This window comes from Miscanthus floridulus, chromosome 2 (genome assembly GCF_019320115.1).
Source record: "Miscanthus floridulus cultivar M001 chromosome 2, ASM1932011v1, whole genome shotgun sequence".
In the NCBI taxonomy this organism is placed as follows: domain Eukaryota; kingdom Viridiplantae; phylum Streptophyta; class Magnoliopsida; order Poales; family Poaceae; genus Miscanthus; species Miscanthus floridulus.
The window spans coordinates 5,991,978-6,014,471 of record NC_089581.1 but is presented as its reverse complement, the minus strand read 5'-3'; the positions used below and the strand labels follow the sequence as shown (position 1 = coordinate 6,014,471).

The following is a 22,494-nucleotide window of genomic DNA, read 5'->3' as shown; positions in this document are numbered from 1 at the left end:
TTGATGTGCAGAGGTATTGCCCCTAACGATTTCTGTTTTTTTGCCATTAAGGATCCTTTCAGTTTGATCATGCATTCAGTTTGCCTTGTTCATCCATTCAGTTTGCTCGAGGCATGGAAAGTTCAGTAAACTGTCATATGTAGTAAATGATATAGTACTAGACCATGCAGCCTAGCTATAACAATTGTTCAGTAACCATGTAGCCTAGCTGAGACAACTATCATATATCGCTCATAACTATTGTTCAGGATTGTAACTAATCAATTAAGAAGGCATAAAACATATATAGAACGTAAGGCAGATCATATATCAACCATGCAGCCACTAGTACAGTTGTGTAAAACATCAATCATCATCCTATCATATATAGTAAGTTTGTAGTATAAAATGTCAATGTATTTATTAGTATCAATGTTACTAGTATAGTAAACTAGTTTTCGCTTTTTTGTAGGTCCCAAGTAAATGATGTCGAAAATACAGAAAGAGTTGATTGGTCTACCATACAGATAGTTGAGACAGTTGATGATGAAGGTCGAATTGAACTTATGAGCGAGAGTCAGATGTGTGAGCTATTGGGATTGGGAGATGAGGGCACACCAAATATACCTACACAAGCATCTGATCGTCGAATGGATGAAGAAGGCAATGATAATGAGCTTGGTCAAGATGTTGATGGTGCTGCCATTCCTACTAATGATGCCGTACCGGGTGAGATCGTCATTTCATATAATAAGAACAACCCATCAATGGAGGTTGGGACACAGTACCCAACAATGGAAGAGTTCAAGCTGGCAGTGCGGACATATGCCATCAAGAAGGAGTTCCATTTAGGAGTAGAGAAGTCAACTACGAAGAAATATAGGGGTTTTTACAAGTCTGGTGATGAATCGACGGGCCCTTGTCCTTGGAGGATAAATGGGTCGAAACTGGATGGCAGCGCTACTATGGAGGTAAAATATTTTTTTTGTATCACTTAATTCAATCATTCATCTTGTTATGTAATTTAATATTTTTTTTTGTTTTTGTAGGTAACCGTGTTAGTTGATAAACATGAATGTGTGTCTAGTGAGAGGATGCAGGTTACAACTCCAAGTTGCAAGTGGGTAGGTAGCAGGGCTGTGGATATCCTTAGAGTTGAACCAAACATTGGTACCAAGGAACTGAAAACGAGGTTGGAGACAAACCCAATACATAGGTGTATAATTGGACATGACACTGTACAGCGGGGTAAAAAAAGAGCTCTTGAAGAGATTTATGGGAAATGGTCAGATAGCTTTGAGCTATTGTTTAGGTGGAAGGCCGAGGTGATGAAGCGGAGTCCTGGGAGTGTCGTTCAGATCGATGTTCTTGAGGTAGATGGTGAGGTATATTTCCACCGTTTTTTTTATGCCCTGAAACCATGCATTGATGGATTCCTGGAAGGTTGTAGGTCTCATTTGAGCGTAGATGCTACAGCACTTAATGGGAGGTGGAATGGTCATTTGGCTGCAGCAGTAGCAGTTGATGGTCACAATTGGATGTATCCAGTCGCTTATGGCTTCATAGCTCAGGAAACAACAGATAACTGGACTTGGTTCATGGAACAATTAAAGAAAGCTATAGGTGATCTTCCAGTCCTTGCTGTTTGTTCGGATGCTTGCAAGGGTTTGGAGAATGCAGTGAAGAATGTATTCCCCAATGCAGAGCAAAGGGAATGCTTTTATCATATGGTCAGAAACTTCAAGAAGAGATTTAGAGGGTTTGGCCAGATATATCCTGCTGCAAGGGCTTACACAGAGGAGATTTTCTATGACAATATAGCAAAAATGATAAGTGAATCAGCTACATCAATGCAATGGTTACAGGCCAATCATAAGCTATTATGGTACAGGTGTGGTTTCAATCCAGAAATTAAGTGTGAATATATAACTAGTAACATTGCTGAGATATTTAATAACTGGATTAGAGACCATAAGGACTTACCGGTTGCTGACCTTGCTGATAAGATCAGAGAAATGATCATGGTACTGTGGAACAAGAGAAGAATTATTGCATACAGGCTACCTGAAGGCAGGATACTCCCAGCAATTATGGTTCAGCTAAAGGCAAACACTAGAGGTTTGGGACACCTGAAAATTGTACCATGTTCTAACTGGAGTGCAGAGGTGTGGGACCATAGCAGAGCCATTTCTGTGAGGCATATTGTCAAGCTAGGCCAAAGAACATGTACTTGTCTTGAATGGCAGCACACTGGTAAGCCATGTCAACATGTACTGGCCTATGCAACCCGCCAAAGGGGAGTGTATCTAGAACAGTTTGTGCATGACTACTACTCTGTGAATAGATTTAGGGATGTTTATGGTAGAGAGATTGAGCCAATGACAGATAAAACACAGTGGCCACATGTTGACCTACCATTTGGCGTTGGTGCACCTCTGGCTAAATTATCTGCTAGAAGAATGAGGAAACTAAGAATCAAGGGATGGGATGAGGGTGGACACAAGAAGAAAGGAAAATATACCAATGAGGGTGAAGGTGAGAAGAGATGGGATGAGGGTGAAGTGATAACGATACTGTTCTAACAAATGCAAAGGGACAGAAGATCATCAGAGGACATATGACTTGCAAACGATGCGGAGAAAAAAGGTCACAGGCAAGCTAGTTCCAAGTGCCCATACAATGGGACCGCAAAAAAGGGGTAATTGATGATTTTCTTTATCAACTAACTTGAATGAAAATATCAATATTAATTATTTCATCACTTGTAGGAAGCGTAGGCAACCTAGAAAAAATATCACAAAAAAAGGATCGGCAGAACCTAGCACCCCACGGAGGCCAACCAGGGATGAAATCCTACGAGATAGTCCAGGAAGAGTCACTAGAAGGTAAGGAATATTAACACATTTACTGTACACAATAATTGTTTTATATATACATCTAATTGCCGATCGTATTTATGTGCAGCAAGCTAACGATGTTACTTGGAGAGGGCACATCTTCACAAACTGACAACGCAAGCCCCGTGAGGATGCCTACCCCGGTGCCACCAAAAAAGATGACTCCAAAAAGGAGAAAGCTAAACATTTGATGATGGAGCATTTTAGTTGTGATGAGATGTAACCTCATGATTTATTTCATATGACATTGATTTCGTTTGGAACTACATTATGGTCTTCTGAGATGAACTTGTTTATGCTACAAACATGGTTTTATGAGATGAACTCGATGCTAAATTCTTGCCGTTGTATATTACTTGTAACTGTGTATGAATCAATTCTTATTATATATTACTTGGAACGTTGTTATATATTACTTGGAACTGTACATATATTACTTGTAACTGTACATGGCGGCCATTGCCACGGCCAGCAAGCCAAGGCAGCTGTGGCCAGCCAGCCACGGCCAGCCAGCCAAGGCACCTGCGGCCAGCCAGCAAAGGCCATAGCCAGCCAGCGGCCCAGCCAAGGCCAAGGGCCGTGGGAAGCAAGCAGCCAGCAGTGACCTATTTTTTTCAAAACGACACAACAATCACTGTCAAAACACTGAAGAGTAAAACGGTCACATTAGGAACAAATACATGCATTTAGATGTTCAAAGAGATTAAAATGGCCCGAAATGTCATTAGAGCTTATTGTAATTGTTTAGAATCCTATTTTGGAGAAACAAACGTTAGAAATCCTATTATAGAGAAACCCAACGTTTGGAGTCCTATAATAGCCAATTTCTCCTCAGGGGCAGGGCCAACACAAGACGAAAACCCCAAAAGGATTTTGCAAGCCAGAGTGCCATTTTACATCCATCACTCCGGACACGAATAATACATGTCAAGCCTCCTCATTACGCTATGAGTTCAGCGGGCACCGCACAACCTACACAGAACAATGGCAAACCCCAAATCTACCCACCAAATGATAAGCTACTGACTATTCCTTGGCGTGGAATTTTACATGATTCCTGACGCTTATTAGCAACAGGAAACCAGTCAAAAATGCATGCTCAATGTGCAGTTGGCATGCAGCGTACACCAGGGATTCAATTCAGACTAAACTACTTGCATCTTGGGTGCAGGACTAATCTTCTGTTACTTCTGCTGCCGCAGCGGATATCAGTGACGCTGACTGGATCTTTCCAGCATGCTCCAGCCTCATCAGAATTACTCCCCTGGTTGCCCAACAGAGATAGAGCATGGTTGAAGAAGTTGAGGAAGGAAAACGAGAAGGTAATGAATTGGAACCAGCTACACACTTTTATTAAAGCATTGATCCAAGCTTACCTCGACCGCCGAGACTGGACAGATATATCTTTAACTTTGATTCTGTTTACAGTGCCACTCTGGCTAACTAAAACAACCTGCTCGTCACTTTCACCGTCTTCTGCCATTGAATTCACAGGCAACAGCATAAAATATAAAGGAATACAACAAATTAAAAATTAGAAAGAAATAAGTTCAGAAATGGTACCACTGAGTGAAAGACCAGCAACAAATACAGCGGCTAAACGACAATCTTCTGGAAGCTGCAAAACAAAATAGAATACACCAAATCAAACAGGTTAAACGCACCCCAAGTTTTAAAGTACACGTTCCTAAACTCTGTTGTATGTACATAATGCATCCTTTTAAGAATTCAGTTTTAAAGCCATAAGCACTGAATTTTAGAATACTTCTGAAGAATATATAAATGTCTGGTAGCAGAAACTGATGACCATAAACTGATCATACCTTGTAGCCTCGCAAACCTACGGCATTGAAATTTGATTGCCGGAAAGCATTTAAGGGCACCCGTTTCCCAATACCGCTTTCAGCAATGAAAAGCAACCATGGAGGACTCAAATCTCTGACCCTGGAGCAGCGTCCATAACATAAAGACAAATTGGTCAGCACTGGAGTACAGGGACTACCCAAACTGAGAAGATATGCATTAACTAATATGGCTTGGAAACAGGATAGTGCAAATGAAGTTTCATGGACAATAAACCAATTCTGAGGGAAGCAAAAGGTTGGGTTCAGGATTAGTATATGAAATAAAGTTGTTTATAAGGATACAGTGCCTATACTTAAGCACAATATCTATTATCACTGGATTTTCAGTATTTCGAATATACTCAAATTCTTATCACGTTTTCTAAAGCTACTAAGGGTCTGTTTGGATGCAGCAGTTTTAGAAAACTATGGCCATGTTATCAAATCATCTAATCAACCCTAGTTGCTATGGGATCGCCCAGCCAATTAGTTATGATTAGTTGCCAACCAGGTCAACTAATCGGTCCTAGTCGAGTAGTCATCCTGTATATATCAGGATTTTTAATATTATATATAATATACACTATGTAGTATATAAACACTGTAAAGCAAGCACAAGACAAGTTGGTATAGAGGACCTTTATGATGCACCACTGAATTTGGGAGGTACATAGTTTTGTCAACAGATTTGCTGTCATCTTCACATAGCAAGATGGGGGAGCAAACAGCAAAGACATGTTGCTACTACAAACAGAGCAATAATATGGAGGAGCTCATCTTCGCAATCCCTTAGATGTGGATTGCTGGAATGCAGAGACTTTCACTGTAGTATTTTTCCAATCCAATACTACAAAAATACCTCATATCCAAACAGGACCCTATTTTACAAACCCATACTACACAGTGCCAATTACTAACCACTTCCCAAACTATAGATGAAATTACCTGCTGTTATATCTTTCAGGCATTTTGTGCGCCGTTGCTGGAATTATATCCATGGCTGCCATCTTATCGCCCTCTTTTAGCTTCATCGCACATACACCCCTGGTATTCCTTCCAAGGGCACGAAGCTGGATGAAACATGAATATAAGAATAAGGAAATATATGTAAGTACCGCAACCCAAAATGGCAAGCTCTTTCACACATATAGTCAACCAAACAAAACTTGAATGGTATAAAAAACTGAACTTACTGAAACTCCAAACATAGTTAAAATATTTACAACAAAACCATTTGTAAAATGAAGGCAAAATTGTACTTCTGTGACAATGGTTTTATTCTCAGGAGCTACACTGCGATATAAAATCTGCTAGCAGTTCCCATTGAGTAGAGTACAGGAATCAATATATCAATACCAAGATGTGTGTTTGTAGCATACCTTATCACATGAGTTGACTATAACCCTCCCTTTCTGTGAAGCCAATGCAACCAGGTCATCATTGCCACAACGACGGACCCACTTAAGCTCATCACCAGGAACCTAACATTTAGTAGTTATTGCATAAAAGATGTATATAAAATTTTAATTATGATATGGCATGTGTAAGAAACGCAAGCAAATGAGATGGTATACCAGTTGAATTGATATGATACCAGTGGATCTGATTGATGAAAAGGCATTAAGAGGTACTTTCTTGATATAGCCATTAACAGTGAGCATCACTAGACATTGGTCCTCACCAAATTCACTCACAGGAATGATGGAGGTTATCCGCTCTCCATCAGATAAAGATAGCAGCTAAAATAAGAACGAAGTAGCAAATGTTAGCATATCGCCTGCTACGCTTCATTAGTCCAAGTTAACATTTATCACTGCACCTGTACCAACGGAGTCCCAGTAGCAGTTCTAGTACATTCTGGTATCTTATAAGCACGTGCTGAGTATACAATTCCTTTGTCACTGAAAATAAACACCATTACATTACATTATATGAGAATAGAACAGTGAATACATGCGCACAGTAAGTCCAAGTCCAAGCGGGCAGCTTCAAATGCAACAAGTAAATTCCAGGAGTATTTGTATAGGTTCAAACATGCTTTCTACTTCCTTCCATAGTAAATATAAGTCCATCTAGGTCAGTCCTAAGTCACTTTGACCATTAGCATATTAAAAATTTATATATATTGACAGCATGAGATTGAAATTATTAGATTTCTTATGAATAATACTTTCATAATATAATCTTTTAAATTTAAGATGATATACTTTTATAAATATTGCTAGTCAAATTTTGACTTAGGATAAACTTAGATGGACTAATATCTGTGACGGAGGAAGGTGACAGATTACTGTAGCTTATGTAGTCCTTAAAAGCAAAGAACTTCCAAAGATGCTAAAAGATTTACTCATTCCTGGTTCACATACCTGAAATAAAGAACGTGATCATGCGTCTGGCAAACAATGAAATCTGATGTGCTGTCATTTATCCGCATCTTTCCAACAGACTTTCCTATGGTTCCCCGATGTTGTAAACTGAATGTGTTGGGATTCATTCGCTTAGCATAGCCTTTCTCACTAAGAATCTTCTAGATGTAAAGGCATGTGAAGAGAGGCAGAAAAAAATGGGGTAACTGAGTGAGGATAAAACTATATTGGATAATTAGAAGGTAGGAATAGACAATTGCTCGCACCAAAAGCATTTCCTCGTTAGGGATAATATCAATGTCATCAACTTCACTTCTTACTGAATCATCTATCAAAGAACGCCGCGGTGTAGAAAACTTGTTTTTCAAATCGGCAGCTTCTTGTTGTATAAGCTAAAACGTCAGAAGGAACAATTAGTACCTGGCAGCGCAATAAGATAAGAAATGCAAAGGAAGCTAACACGGATATACTCATAGAACTTTTAATCACAAGTGTGAGATTTCAAGAACTTAACATAAAAACTAGGAAATTGTTGACATCAAGATCCTCGGATGTGCTCCAACTATATATTCAATAAGGAAAAAAAACTATACACTCAAGACATAGCAGCGAAACATTGGTTCATCACCTCTCTATAAAAGCACTGCAGTGATACCAAGCGAGGAAGAAACATATTACCATAAGATGGATTGCAAACGAAATAAGCACTAATAACATTGACTGCATCATCTCAAACAAAACGGATGAACAGTTGGAAGTAACACAGTTTAATGAAACAAACTGTACAATTATTTAATTCATTTAATTCCCATTTCCCAAATGTATAGCAATGAAGTCACATGCTCCTTGTGCAGAAGAGGAATTCTAATAGGAGAAAGCTAAAAGTTTGGACAAAATTTGATGGGACAAACATGATCTGCCCATGTATCCAGAGCCTTGCAGTTACAGTCTACAGTCAGAGATAATGGGAAAACAACCAATTTTATTGCCAAGTACCATGTCCTGTCAAGTTATAGCAATTCTTTACCAACATTGCACAAAGTACAGACCCATGTAAAATCATTTGCAATCCTCCAATTCTAAGGAAAGGAGTTCATACAGTTCAGAACATGTCGTATGCACAGTAACTTAAACTAGTGTCAGTGGGGGTTTCCCCTGCTGTATTTTATGCTCAAAAAAACTTAAAACTAGTGTCACATGAATTATGAACATACAGCAGATTCTGTAAATATGAAGAAATGTCGAACCTGGAAGGTAAGTTCCTTGCTTGACAGAAGCTCATTTAACTTAGAAATTTCCTCTGACAAGGTTTTAGCTTCATCCACAAATTTCTTCCGCTGCAAAAAGCAGAGGTCCGTTCAGCTCCTTCGGGAAGGAGAGAGGATCGAGTTTAATCAAATAGCTGTCAACACAATAAAATTCAAATGTAGAAACCTCAAGGGAAGTAAGCTTCTTTAGTGTGATATCCAACAGAGCTTCAGCTTGTTTCTTAGATAGATCAAATTCTGCACATGAACAGGGTAAACATATGAAACAAATCTGTTTTATAATAATATTTTTATAATAATCTCTGTTTCATCAAGTTTGTGTTTTTTGTTTATGGAGGCAAGATATAATGTCCAAGGCACATTGTATGGCAAACTGCGCAGCTTTAGATTGTCCATAGTTATAGGAAATCATTGCTCGAGTCCATCATGGAACATCGAGGATTTAGGAATCTGGAATCTATAAACAATTGGTTCATTGGAGCAAAGTTTAAGATAAGTACCATAGCACTAAGTCAGTCACATGCTAAGTCAATGTGTTTTAGGAGGGAGCTGAACCAGAAGTGCAGGACTAGGGTAAGAAGCATAGAATTAAGGTGGTCCAAATTACAACATAAAGTGTCTACACTTGTTTCATGTAATGATCAGCATAGTAGCTAAATCAGACAAAGCACGTCATAATAGAACTGCAAAATATTACCCTTCGCTAGAGCTCCTGTTGCTGCAGTGTGATTTGATGTTTCTCGTATTATTTGAATCACGGCATCCAAATTGTCGAGGCCAATAACAATTCCCTGCAAGAAGTAAATTAATCATCGACCTTTCAACATCCAAAGAAGCTAACCAACCTAAATCAATTTACCTCCACGATATGTTTCCTTTCTAGAGCTTGTGAAAGCTTATATCTTGCACGCCTTTCAATAACAGAGAATCGGAAGTCAAGGAACGCCTGAAGCAGAACCAGAGTTTAAAATGGGAAATTAAATCTCACGTTCATAAAGAGCCAACATCATTGTGCAAGTAATCATAGACATTGTATAAAAGAAATGTAACTTACGGATACAAAATATTAAATGCACACAAAAGTGGTAAGAGCTATGACACTAGTGTGCAGATGTCAACCTAAATTATATATCAAAGTGTCTTGTTAGCAACATGAAATTATATATTGATAGGCTGAGCTTGATTCCATCAGTACTGTGGCCCTTGCTATTAAGTATACTGGTGACAGATAAGCATCCCTTGCAGTTAATACTCAGTTGAAAGCCTGGTATCTAAGAATGTAGTTAATATTGGAAATGGCTACTTGAGCCCTCCACAAATGCATCCAAAAGAAGTGGCATAAACACCTATTATTGGCTTATTGCTAGACAATATAGTAGCAAGATTACTCCTCGACAGACTGGTGATAGCTAGCAACATCTAATATTTTCTTTATAAAAGAAGACTCCTGAACATCTAATTTGAGCCCTCGACAAATCCATGTATATAAGGATGCCCAGTGCTAGTTAGTTTTAAAGTATCTTATGTTTTATGTCCTTTAGTCAGTTAAAAACAAGCATCATATCAGATATATAGCATATTAACATGCAGCTTCTAAAATCAATATTTTGCTTGTGCAAAATATAATAAGAATAAATAAATGACGCAACAGCACCTGAAGAATTTCTTTCAGTCCCATCAATTTTGGCTGCCCATCAAGTATACTGAACAGATCAAGAATAAAACAGACATGAGATTCAAAAATGCAAATTTTTTCTTGTCCTATATTGCAATGCTAACAATATACTCCCTCATCCCTCCGTCCAGAAAAGAATGGAACTCTCGCTTGCCGAGGAGTCAAACAATTGCAAGATTTCACCAAATATATATAAAAAATTACTAATATTTATGATGTCAAATAAGTATCACTAGATTAATTATGCAATATATTTTCATAATAAACCAATCTAAAGATAGTATTGATAATATTCCCTATAAATCTAATCAAACTCAGGATTGTTTGACTCCTTGGGAAACAAGATTTACATTCTTTTTGGGATGGAGGAAGTAAGATCTAACTAATGCAATCACTTCAACTACAAGATCATGAGCAGCTCAAAGATGCAGATCAGCATCTAAGATATTTTGCATGTGTCATCAGGGATGCATATCTGAGGTTTTGGTATTCCCAACACTTGATAAGTCAAAATGAAAGCATTGAAACATTTTCTATTTCCGAACAACTGAACTCCAGAATTTTATTTTGTTCAGAGAGCACCATTTCGAATGGTATTGACAACATGTAGGATTGTGACTACCAATGTTTTCAGGTCGTCTGGTCGAACCTGGTCGCCATGGGACCGAACAGGAGACTAATCGCGATTAGTCGTCGACCAGGCCGATTAGTCGACCCTGGTCGTCCATCTAGTCGTCCATGTATCAGGACATATACCTATACCTATACCTATACCTATATATATATATATATATATATATATATATATATATATATATATATATATATAGTATACACAATAAAGCAAGCATCAAGACTGCATTAGTGTTTAGCTGGTGACACTAATGCAGTCTTGATCTTGACGCACCTGAACAGCAGCACTGTTGCAGTAGCAAAATAACTAACATTTAGCAGACCATAGCAGCCACACAGCCAGCATATTACATAACCAAATTAGTTCAGTACAGATAAGCTAAAGTGTTCAACACAAAGTCACAAACATTGACATTCAATAGTCCCACATGTCCGCCCAGTTAAACAGGCCCAAAAACAGAGTAAACAAACTGGTCATCCCTGTCCTAGTCGGACGACTAATCGCGATTAATCGGACGACCTGAAAACATTGGTGACTACCAAGCCAAGACAAAATTTGGCTGTGCCCTGAAAATTTGGTTACTATTTTGTTATGGCGGAAGTTTGGCCAGCTCCCCAAAAAATTGGCCAGCCAAGCTACCCCTTCATGAAAGTGGTAGCCAGCTAGCATCACCATCCAAACACAACCTAAATTTAGTTGTTCCTTCATCCGTATTATTTCAAGCATTCTACAATAGGACAGTAATCTTACTTCCAAATTCAGAAACAAGACAAGATATTATTTCAAGCATTCTACATTAGGACAGTAATCTTACTTCCAAATTCAGAAACAAGATGAAGGAGAAATAGAGAAGAAATTTATAGTTTTATACTGTGATTCAAGAACTATAGCTTTAACTAGCATGCGTGATAATATTAATCTCATAGAAAAGAGGATAATATAACAAAATCAAAGACCACGGCCGAATGAAATGAGAAGAGACTTTTCTATTCACTGCCATGTCCTTTTGGGAGGAAAAGAGCAACATCAAGAATAAAGAAAACAAGTAACTTGTTTTCCTATTTGCTGTAAAACATAATACTAAATGTAGTGTGTCCTTTTGGGAGGAAAAGAGCAACATCAGCAGTGTACAAGAAATGGAGTAGGAGTTTTGATTGATAAGAGCCTCAAGAATGGTGTGGTGGGAGTGAGAAGGCAAGGAGATAGGATTATCTTCGTCAAGCTTGTCGTTGGTGATATGGTCTTGAACGTAATTAGTGCGTATGCCCCCCAAGTAGGCCTCGACGAGAGTGCTAAGACACAGTTCTGTGAAGACTTAGATGGCCTGATTAGAGTTGTACATAGTAGTGAAAAGCTTTTTATAGGAGGAGATCTTAATGGGCATGTAGGTACTACAAGCGCAGGTTTTGAGGCAGTTCATGGAGGTGGAGAAAGTTCTGGACTTCACGGTAGCTTTTGACCTGATGATAGCCAACACTTTCTTTAGAAAGAGAGAATCTCATCTAGTGACCTTCAGTAGCGGACAACACTTTAGCCAGATTGACTTTGTCCTCGCAAGAAGAAAGGAAGTAGCGGACAACACTTTAGCCAGATTAACTTTGTCCTCGCAAGAAGAAAGGACAAACGAGCATGCTTGGGTTGCAAGATGATACCAGGGGAGTGTGTTGTTTCTCAACATAAGCTTTTGGTGGCAGACTTTCGTTTTCAGGTGCGTGCCCGTAGGGATAAACAAGCTAAGATTGAAAGAACAAAGTGGTGGAAACTGAAAGGGGAGACGTCAGAGGTATTCAGGAAAAGAGTTATCAAAGAGGGCTCTTGGAAGGAAGAAGAGGACATAAACAACATGTGGGAGAAGATGGCAACCATCGTTCGGAAGGTGGCCTCAGAGGTGTGTGGAGTAACCAAAGGAAGTGGAGGCGAGGCTAAAGATACTTGATGGTGGAACAAGGAAGTCCAAAGGGCTATTAAGGAGAAGAAAGAATGCTATAGACGCTTGTACCATGACAGGAGTGTGGACAACATAGAGAAGTACAAGGTGGCAAAGAAGACTGCAAAGCGAGCTGTAAGTGTGGCAAAGGGTAGAGCGTACGAGGATCTTTACCAACATTTGAGTACGAAGGAAGCAGAGAAGGATATTTATAGGATGGCTAGGGTTCGTGAGAGAAAGACAAGGGACTTAAACCAAGTTAAGTGCATTAAGGATGAAAGGGAGCATCTCTTGGTGAAGGAGGATGAGATCCGACATCGATGGCAAGAGTATTTTGACAAATTGTTCAACGGTGAGAATATGGACACAACCTTTCAGTTGGATGACTCTTTTGATGACACCAATAGGCGCTTTGTGCGGAGAATCCAAGAATCTGAGGTCAGAGAGACGTTGAAAGGATGAACGGAGGTAAGGCGATGGGACCGAATGGTATCCCAATCGAGGTGTGGAGATGCCTCGGGGACATAGCTATAGTATGGCTAACCAAGCTGTTCAACTATATTTTCCGATCGAACAAGATGTCTGATGAGTGGAGGAGAAGTATATTGGTACCGATCTACAAGAATAAAGGGGATATTCAAAGTTGTACTAATTACCGGGGAATTAAGTTGATGAGCCATACTATGAAGCTATGGGAGAGAGTTATCGAGCATCGCTCGAGAGCAATAACGCGGGTCTCTATGAACTAATTTGGTTTCATGCCCGGAAGGTCAACCATGGAAGCCATTTTCTTAATAAGACAAGTTATGGAGCGGTATAGGGAGAAGAAGGACCTACACATGGTTTTTATTGACTTGGACAAGGCTTATGATAAAATACCAAGGAATGTTATGTGGTGGGCTTTGGACAAACATAAAGTCCCAACGAAGTACGTCGGGCTCATTAAGGACATGTACAACAATGTTGTGACTAGAGTTCGAACAAGTGATGGAGACACGGATGACTTCCCGATTAGGATAGGACTATATCAAGGGTCAGCTTTGAGCCCTTATTTGTTTGCCTTAGTGATGGATGAGGTCACAAGGGACATATAAGAGGGCATCCCATGGTGTATGCTTTTCGCGGACGATGTAGTGCTAGTTGATGAAAGCCGGACAGGAGTGAAACAGAAACTGGAGTTATGGCGGGAGACTTTGGAGTCCAAAGGTTTTAGACTCAGTAAAACTAAAACTAAGTATATGAGATGTGACTTCGGCACTACTAATCGGGAGGAGGAAGATATTAGTTTGGAAGGTCAAGTAGTGCCTAGGAAGGATACCTTTCGATATTTAGGATCAATGCTATAGAGAGACGGGGATATTGATGAAGATGTTAGCCATAGAATCAAAGCAGGGTGGATGAAGTGGTGGCAAGCATCTGGTGTCCTATGTGACAAAATGGTACCACAGAAGCTAAAAGGCAAGTTTTATAGGACGGCGATTAGACCTGCTATGTTGTATGGTGCAGAATGTTGGCCTACGAAAAGACGACATGTTCAATAGATAAGTGTTGCGGAAATGCGTATGTTGCGTTGGATTTGTGGTCATACAAGAAGGGATCGAGTTCGGAACGATGATATACGTGATAGATTAGGGGTAGCACCAATTGAAGAAAAGCTTGTCTAACACCGGTTGAGATAGTTTGGACATATCCAACGGAGACCTCCAGAGGCACCGGTGCATAGTGAAATCCTAAGCCATGATAATAACGTGAAGAGAGGCAGAGGAAGACCGAAGTTGACTTGGATAGAGGCAATAAAAGGAGACTTGAAAGGATGGAATATACCCAAAGACTTAGCCTTAGATAGGAGTGCTTGGAAGACAGCTATTCACGTGCCTGGACCTAGATTGCTTCTGCTGGGTTTCAACTCTAGCCCACCCCAACTTATTTGGGACTTAAAGGCTTTGTTGTTGTTGTTGTTGTTGTGAAAATATTAAATTGTAGAAATGGCTTAAGCATTCGAGACTACCCCAACTTACTTAGGGCGCTTGGTTGTTTTCTTTGATTGTAAAGGCTTTGTTGTTATTGTTGCAAAGAAATGGTTTAAGGCTTTAAGCGTACTTACGCCACCATGTTGCAGCTAAAGCTAGACTGCAGAGCTGTATGACGATACAGGTTGTTCAGGACAATGGCAGGATCTGCACTTCTTTTCAGCTGGAGCAGTGTACAAGGAAAATAAGTATTCCACATAAAAAACAAAAGTTAAAATCCCTAAGACTCCAGATAGAAATAAAAGATGGTGGTGCGAACCTCAATTACTACACGCATTCCAGTGCGGTCACTTTCATCCCTAATATCACTAATACCTTCCAATATCTGCACATAAGAACACAACAATTGTAGGAATTCTTAATGTTTCCATCATGGCGCTAGCAAAATATCAAACTTACCACAGAATAGACTCAGGTTAAGACCAACCAGACAACTAAGTCTGCTCCAAATAAACTTACCTTATCTTCAGCAAGCTCAGCTATCTTTTGTACAAGAGTGGCTTTATTAGTTTGGTATGGAATCTGTGCGGAAATGTATAAATTAGTAAGTTCATGCCCTCGAACAAACAACAGTAGAGATGTCAGCCACTACTCCAAAAACAAAATCTGTAACCCATACCTCTTTAATAATAATAGCTGTGCGCTTGCTTTTCTCGTCAATTGTTTCGATATCAGTCTTTCCCCTCACAACAATGCGGCCACGTCCAGATTTATATGCTTCCAAAATACTATTTAAGAGGGAAAAAGGTAGTGAGGTGGAGGTGGGTACACAAGTTAGCGCAGAAGTCAGAGACAACAACAAGACCAAAGAAAAAAGGGATTAAATACCCTTGATTTCCTAGGATTGTCCCTCCTGTAGGGAAGTCAGGACCAGGCATGCATTCCAGTAGTTCTTGGAGCTTTCAAATGCAAGAAACAGAACACAAAAGTGAAGTTAAGATTATGAGATATCTACAGACTCAGAAGAAAAAATAACTTAACAGTGACAATGTCTAATTCATTTATTTTAAGTAACACAACTGGACGAGCTCAGCTGCGTTAATCATATTCCATATGGCCTACTCATCTCGACAGGTGACACTCATCTAGGGAGCTAGCAAACCACACGATGAGATTATTATTCTGCTATCTATTTCAACAGTTAACAAAATAATTCCGATGATTCTGCAACGGAGCGTCAAATTCCTAGTGATCATTTGCACATGCTAAGCAGTTCTTCTTCCTTGCTCCATATAGGATTTGTTGATAATTATCTGAGGGAAAAATTATCAGCTGAGCGCTTAGACATTTTGACACACAAACAACACATGCAAACAAAAAGGGGTAGGTAATATAAGATAATTATATATGTACTATAATGATATTAAAAGATAGAGAACCGAATGGAGGGAGTGGTATATTACTCACTGTAGCTTCAGGGTTTTGAATAATAGCAGAAAGCACATCAACAAGCTCCCCCAGATTATGAGGAGGAATATTTGTTGCCATTCCAACCTGAGTTTAAACATTAGAAAGAATTTCATTTTTGTACATAAGTAAATACCAGATTAATAGTATCACTTGTGTAATAAACTAATTAAATAAATAAGAGCTCATACAGCAATCCCGGAAGAACCATTCAACAACAAAGATGGGACACGAGCTGGAAGCAGAGATGGCTCTTTCTGTGAGTTATCAAAGTTTGGCACAAAGTCAACCTGTCAAATAACAAGCAACAGCATGGAAAGGATGAGAAAAAGGAACAACATCGCATTCGCGCAACAACCACGTAAAGAGAATGACATCAGAGAAGTGAGTGAAAAGATATACTGTGTTCAGCTCCAGATCAGTCAAGAACATGGCTTCTGTTAACGACTGCAACACAACAAGAATGTCATTCAACAGTAAACCATTCGTAGTTAACAGATAGGCAGTGTAAATATCATTTTGATATATTGAGATTCATTTATTTCAAGTGGTTAAAAGGCTAAGTGCTTAGTAAGAACAATAAGTAGTGTTTATTCCCATAAAAAAAACGTGTAGTGCTTACCGTGACTTCCAAATAAACTGTGCTCAGTAGGGGATGAATGCAGTATGAAATCAATAAATGGTTTGGGTGTCTTTCACAACATGGAGTTCAGTAGGGATGAATGTACATAATGAACAAACTTAGCAGTTGCCTAATTAAGGTGTAACAAAATATTCCATACATTTTTGTGCAAAAAAATATTTTGGATGTATATGAGTTAATAAATTCGACTGAACCAAACCTACATCCAAGCGGCACTCCGTGTATCGCATAGCAGCAGGAGGGTCTGCATCTACTGAGCCAAAGTTTCCATGTCCTTGAACAAGCGGGTACCTCATGGAAAAATCCTGAAAGAACATAACAAAAAAAAAACTTGTAGTTTACAGAAAATGTGCAAAACAGACATAACTTTAACTGCAGAATGGATATGTGAAAAGCCAAGTAGGAACATTTAACAATAATTGAGCACAAACAAACATTAGGGCAGCTCCAACAAGTCCACCTCAGCATTTTGCTTACTTGGAAGAGAGAGAAGAGGGAGAAAAAGAGGAGCTCGCTCTTGTTTCTACGCCTAGCTCGAACAAGTTACGAGATGCTCGTGTGGGCCTGCCCATCTCTGTTCCTCACTTTTTCTCTTTCTTGCTTCTCTCTTCACGCACGCATGGCCTGGCTCTTGTTTCTCTGTTGAAGATGCAAGATACACGGAGAGTAGTCCGTGAGAAGGGCAGTGGACTCGCCCGGCAGCAGAGCTCCAGCATGGCGGCGGCCCGGTGCGAGCATGTGTGACGGCGCCCCGGTACACGCAGCAGAGCTCCGGCGCAGAGAACGTGCGGCAGCTACCCAAAGCGAGCACGTGTGGTGGCGGCGCTCTGGCACGGACAAAGCCCGACGGCAGCCTAGCGTGAGGCCGTGAGCACGCCGGGCGGCAGCAGCGGTGTGAGGGCAGCCTGAGGAAGAGGACGAAGGTTGGGGAAGAAAGGAGGTGGGACCCACGATGATGATTTAAGAGCTAGACTGTTGGACTGCTCATCTCTTGTACTAACTAAAAATGATGTGGCAAAGTATAAGCTAACATATTAGCTCAACTGTTGAGGGTGCCCTTAGGGGAAGCTGGGATGCAAATTTAGTAAACAACGGTTTGCCCCAATAATAATGATTGGCAAACATATAATGTTATATTTTAGTACAACTGTCACATGTAAATCTCTGTCGAGCATGGAGTGAATAGTTGATGTTATTTTCAAATTAACTGATATGGTGACAACAAGCATACTAAGAGCCTTGATGCAAAGAGCTGACAGCAGTGTACAATTTTTATTCAGTTCAGACCTTGCTAGATATCTCTCTTGCAACCAGATAACAATGTACTGACTCATTAATCAAATAACATTCAAAATATTTTTACCTGAGCCATTCTAACCAAGCTTTCATAAACAGCAGTATCTCCATGTGGATGAAACTTACCTAGTACCTGAAAAATTAGGGAAAAAATCGGCAATGAAATACCAAATAGGAAGAATGGTATCACACAAAGCTGCAGTATCATTGAACAAAATTATAGCTAACTAAAACAAGTTCCTGCTTGCATACCTCACCAACAACTCTGGCACATTTTCTGAATGGCCTACGAGACGCAAGGCCCATCTCATGCATGGCATAGCTGCAGACAGATTTTAGAAATCACCCAAATGGGATGGAGCAAGGTCAGTAAAAGGAATATAAGGGAAGTATGATGTACATAGACAGTTATATGGATAGAGTTGTATATGCCCCCAAAAAATTCTTTGAAATTAGAAGTTCCTTGACAATAAGTCCTTTAGATAACAATGATAAGTAATAGGGGAAGACATGCAGATGGTTAATAAACATGAGAATATTTCAGATAAGGTTACATCCAGAAAACAAATGCAGGTCATATCAACAACTCTGCTTCGTTGAGTAGGGCAGTGTAAGACCAGGTAAGACTTTCCAGACAAACTTCATATGAAGTAGTTATTTGCCAAGCTGAAAACAGGTCATGGCAAATAGGCATTTTGGAAATAAGGATTTTTACAGGAAAAATATACTGTTCCCATGGAATTCCCACGTTCCAAATGAGGCATAGGCAAGTTGGCAACACTACATCAACCAAAAGGGCATCTCTTATACAAAGTGAGCAGTATCCATGTATAACTAGTAAATACCTTGAACAACTAAGATATTTCATAACCATCCAACAAGCAATAGCATGGGCTGTAATATACTTCCCTCAGAGTAATTTGTGCACACTACTTGGCCCCCTAGGCCCCTATTCCAAATCCATGTCACCATATGTACTGTCGAACTTTTCCATTCTTCAAGCAAGCACAATGTAGCATCTATGCGGTCTGTACATCTCAATAGCTTATCTGCCACATGTATTTCCTACTCGCAAAAAGCAACACGTGGAACTAGGAACGCGGAGAGGAGAAGGCGAGAGCTCACAGTATCCTCCGGTGCACGGGCTTGAGGCCGTCACGGACGTCGGGGAGCGCACGGCCGAGCAGCACGGACATGGCGTACGACATGTAGGCTTGTGTGGCCTCCTTGTGCAGTTCTACGGGCAGAATCCGCTCCTTGACCGCAGCTCCACCTCCGCCGCCCTCCCCGCCGCCGGCCGCCGCCGCGCGCCCATCGTCGCCACGGTTGCGGCGGCGCGAGCGGAGGCCGCGCGCGGGCCGCGAGGAGAAGGACGCGGGACTGGGGGGCGAGGCCGCGAGGAGGCAGAGGGCGGCCGCGGGCGCTGTGGCAGCGGCGGAGCGGCGGCGGGAAGTGGCGCCGAGGATGGAGGCGGAGGGGCCGAGGAGGCGCGGGAGCGGGAGGCGGAGCGCGGCGGAGAGGGCCATCGCTTCGCCGTGTGCAGCGTGGAGGCTACTGCCGCATTTAGGGAAGAAGAGAATGGCGGTAGGGTAGGCGGAGGTGGGGTTTTGCGAGGGTTTTGGATGGGGATGGCAGGGTGGGCCTGGAGCGTGAGGGAGACAGCTTAGTGTTTTTCGGGAAAGGGACACGGAGGCGCAGAGCACGGGACAGAGGAACGCGGCGGCCGGTGCGTGACAGGCGTGGATGTGTGATCCGACGGCTCAAGAGGCTCGCTCGGCTCTGCGGTCCAGCAGAGAACGCCAGGGTCGTCGCCGTGCCCGTGCGGTCGGCCGCCGTCGGCTCGTGCACCGGACGGGTTCGGTTCCGACTGGGCCTCTTTACAATCTGGGCTTGATCCTGAATCCCTCTGGGCCAAGATTTTGGATGCTGCTGCCTCAGAATGGTTTGTTCAGTTGTTCGCACTTCACGGCAAAGAAGACAGTTTTATATTAGGGGGCAATTTGGTGTCTGCAAAAACAGCAGTATGTAACCAATCCGGTTTCTGACGGCAACGCTTCGCTTGCAATCCAATGCACATGGAGCTTCGAGCCTGCGTCGAAGGTCTGAAAGCGGCAGCAGATTTGGGATGTGGTGATATTATTCTTGAAACTGATGCTATACAGGTCGTAGATGCACTCCTGGGGGATGATTTCAGATTGTCCACCATGGGGGGCTGGTGCATGAACTAAAAGAATTGCTAGCTGAAAACTTTATGTATCCCCAATTGAAATATGTACCAAGAGAATGTAATCGTGTAGCGCATGGATTAGCTTCTTTAGGGAGCATGAGTATAGAGGAAACCTCCTCGATAATGGCCGGAGTGCCTGATTGTATATTGTACTTGGTGTCAAGTGATTCAACTGACATGGTTGGTTAATGGAAGTTTAAATTCCCCTAAAAAAAGATGGCTTCACCATCGAAGCCATGTAAGAAGCCATAGCTGTTTTTTTTTATATAGGAATGCCAAATAAGCTAAAAAAAATATGGCGCCTTCGAGAAGAAATTTAGAGAAACCGATCTGCCATACTCTTTTAAAGGTTTTTAGCTTCTTACTAAAAAAAAGCTACTTCGCCAGAAGAGAACTAGAGCGGAAGCCATGCCAAACCTTATCATATTCCATCATCTACGGAGCAGTAAGCATTACGCAAAGGCTTACCGTGATCATTATACCAAAACAAAAACGAGACCTATATATAGGTCTGAAAAAACAAAACAATATGGGAAACGGATTTGGATACCACTCACTTGAAAGAAAAAAGGAAAAGCAATGTTAGTTTCCTCGCCAAGCAACAGGAAACCAGCCATTCAGCCTGTTCGCTTGTTGATTTCAGCCAATGCTTATCAATCATGGTACAATATTTTTCTCTCACAGCAAACCAGCACCAGCTGAGCTTATCAGTCCAGAAATCAACCAGCGAACAGGCTCGTTATATTGTTCATATTCAGAAGATCAGAACACGGTGTCGTCAACTGATCGGTTGATGATTTGATGGAGCCACTAAACTTAACGCTAATTGTGTGGGCGATGGTATATGCAGGATGCATGGGTGATGGGTCTATCATGGATAGCCGAGACGCCGGTGAGTCAATGCTATGCAGCCTGTTCGTTTCGGTTTATTCGCTCGTATCTGACTTATAATTCACGGCTTGAACAATATTTTTCTCTCACACTAAACCAGCCAGCAACACTTTTAGCCATGGCTTATAAGCCAATTCAGCCGAGAAAGGCGAAGATGCACACACCGTTGTTCGTTAGTGCTACTCAAATTTACTCTTGGGCCTCGTTTAGATTGCGAAAAAATTTCAACCCGATGAATAGTAGCACTTTCGTCTTATTTAACAAATATTGTCCAATCGTGGACCAACTAGGCTCAAAAGATTCATCTCGTGATTTCGAACTAAACTGTGCAATTAGTTATTTTTTTTACCTACATTTAATACTCCATGCAAGCGGCTAAAAATTGATGTGATGGAGAGAGTGAAAAAACTTGGAATTTGGATGGCATCTAAACAAGGCCTTGGTCGTGTGAAGAGTGAACCAGCACTACACATGGAGCACTTGCAGATTACATGTGCTGCTGAATTACACAGAGGAAGTTTCCTTACGATTTCCAGAGGGGTGCATTTCGATATATCGTTATCGGGACCATTGAACACCTTGCCGCGGTTGTCGGGTCGTTCGCTTTGAGGTACCGTTTAATTCCACTTCGTTTTGCAAAATTTTTTAAGATTTCCTGTCACATCGAATCTTTGAACGCATGCATGAAGTATTAAATATAAATAAAAAATAAAACTAATTACACAGTTTAGACGAAATTTACGAGACGAATCTTTTAAGCCTAATTAGACCATGATTGGACACTAATTACCAAATAACAACGAAAATGCTACAGTACCATTTCGCCAAAAATTTTGCAAACTAAACATGCCCTGAGTACATCCCCATCATAGGGCTTCACGTAGCCGTGAAACAAGTAAAACAAAGTAACTCATAAAATAGGTTGTCTTTTTAAACTATCTTGTAGCAATTCAGTGATACTTAATTTTATGAACAAAGGAAGGCATGTGACTCACTAAGGAATCAATCACAGTTCATTTATTAGCCAAACTAAATCTTGACCAAATTAAGAAAAAAGTTATATTCTAACAACAAATAGTTCCGAAAGTATATTCATGTCGAATCTAACTAGACTTATTTGGTATCTTATATATTGATACTATTTTGTATAAATTTGGTTAAACTATATATTAGTTGACGCGGTATTATCTAGAGTCGTATTATTTTTTAGACTGGGGTCCATCTTACAAGTCAACAAAAGTTTATACAATGGTAAAATAGTTGCTTGATACTAGTATAATATTTTCTTCATGCTAAAGATGAAAAATATTTGGAGATCCAATTTTTTTAAAAAAAAGTCTAAGAGTACCTTTTTTTACCAAAACTCTCTATTTCTAGGGGAAATTGGATTGGTACCATTAAAAGATCTAA

General features: G+C 40.6%; 1 protein-coding gene and 1 long non-coding RNA gene across 4 annotated transcripts; one reads left to right on the top strand and one right to left on the bottom strand.

Moving 5' to 3' along the window:
- Positions 1 to 2,600: 2,600 nt before the first annotated feature.
- On the top strand, positions 2,601 to 3,191 carry LOC136537754 (uncharacterized). Its single transcript, XR_010779135.1, has 3 exons — positions 2,601 to 2,677; positions 2,748 to 2,864; positions 2,944 to 3,191. It is a non-coding gene; the product is annotated as an uncharacterized lncRNA (long non-coding RNA).
- A 536-nt stretch (positions 3,192 to 3,727) lies between these two features.
- LOC136515815 (probable DNA gyrase subunit A, chloroplastic/mitochondrial) lies at positions 3,728 to 20,393 on the bottom strand. 3 transcript variants are annotated; one of them, XM_066509305.1, is made up of 27 exons: positions 19,092 to 20,393; positions 18,219 to 18,288; positions 18,034 to 18,099; positions 16,874 to 16,975; positions 16,430 to 16,474; positions 16,219 to 16,317; positions 16,028 to 16,114; positions 15,449 to 15,519; positions 15,240 to 15,348; positions 15,080 to 15,142; positions 14,880 to 14,945; positions 14,695 to 14,783; positions 10,009 to 10,057; positions 9,214 to 9,300; positions 9,052 to 9,145; positions 8,521 to 8,591; positions 8,334 to 8,423; positions 7,353 to 7,478; positions 7,087 to 7,247; positions 6,540 to 6,621; positions 6,295 to 6,459; positions 6,100 to 6,201; positions 5,666 to 5,790; positions 4,700 to 4,820; positions 4,440 to 4,494; positions 4,253 to 4,352; positions 3,728 to 4,140 (listed from the first exon to the last, which is right to left on the bottom strand). In XM_066509305.1, exons 1-27 carry the CDS (start codon positions 19,490 to 19,492, stop codon positions 4,050 to 4,052), a joined length of 2,787 nt encoding a protein of 928 aa, XP_066365402.1. In that variant the 5' UTR covers positions 19,493 to 20,393; the 3' UTR covers positions 3,728 to 4,049. The 3 variants fall into 3 exon arrangements, with proteins under 3 accessions (XP_066365402.1, XP_066365409.1, XP_066365405.1); XM_066509312.1 differs by having other exon boundaries at positions 4,253 to 4,349; XM_066509308.1 differs by having other exon boundaries at positions 7,087 to 7,244.
- Positions 20,394 to 22,494: the final 2,101 nt, after the last annotated feature.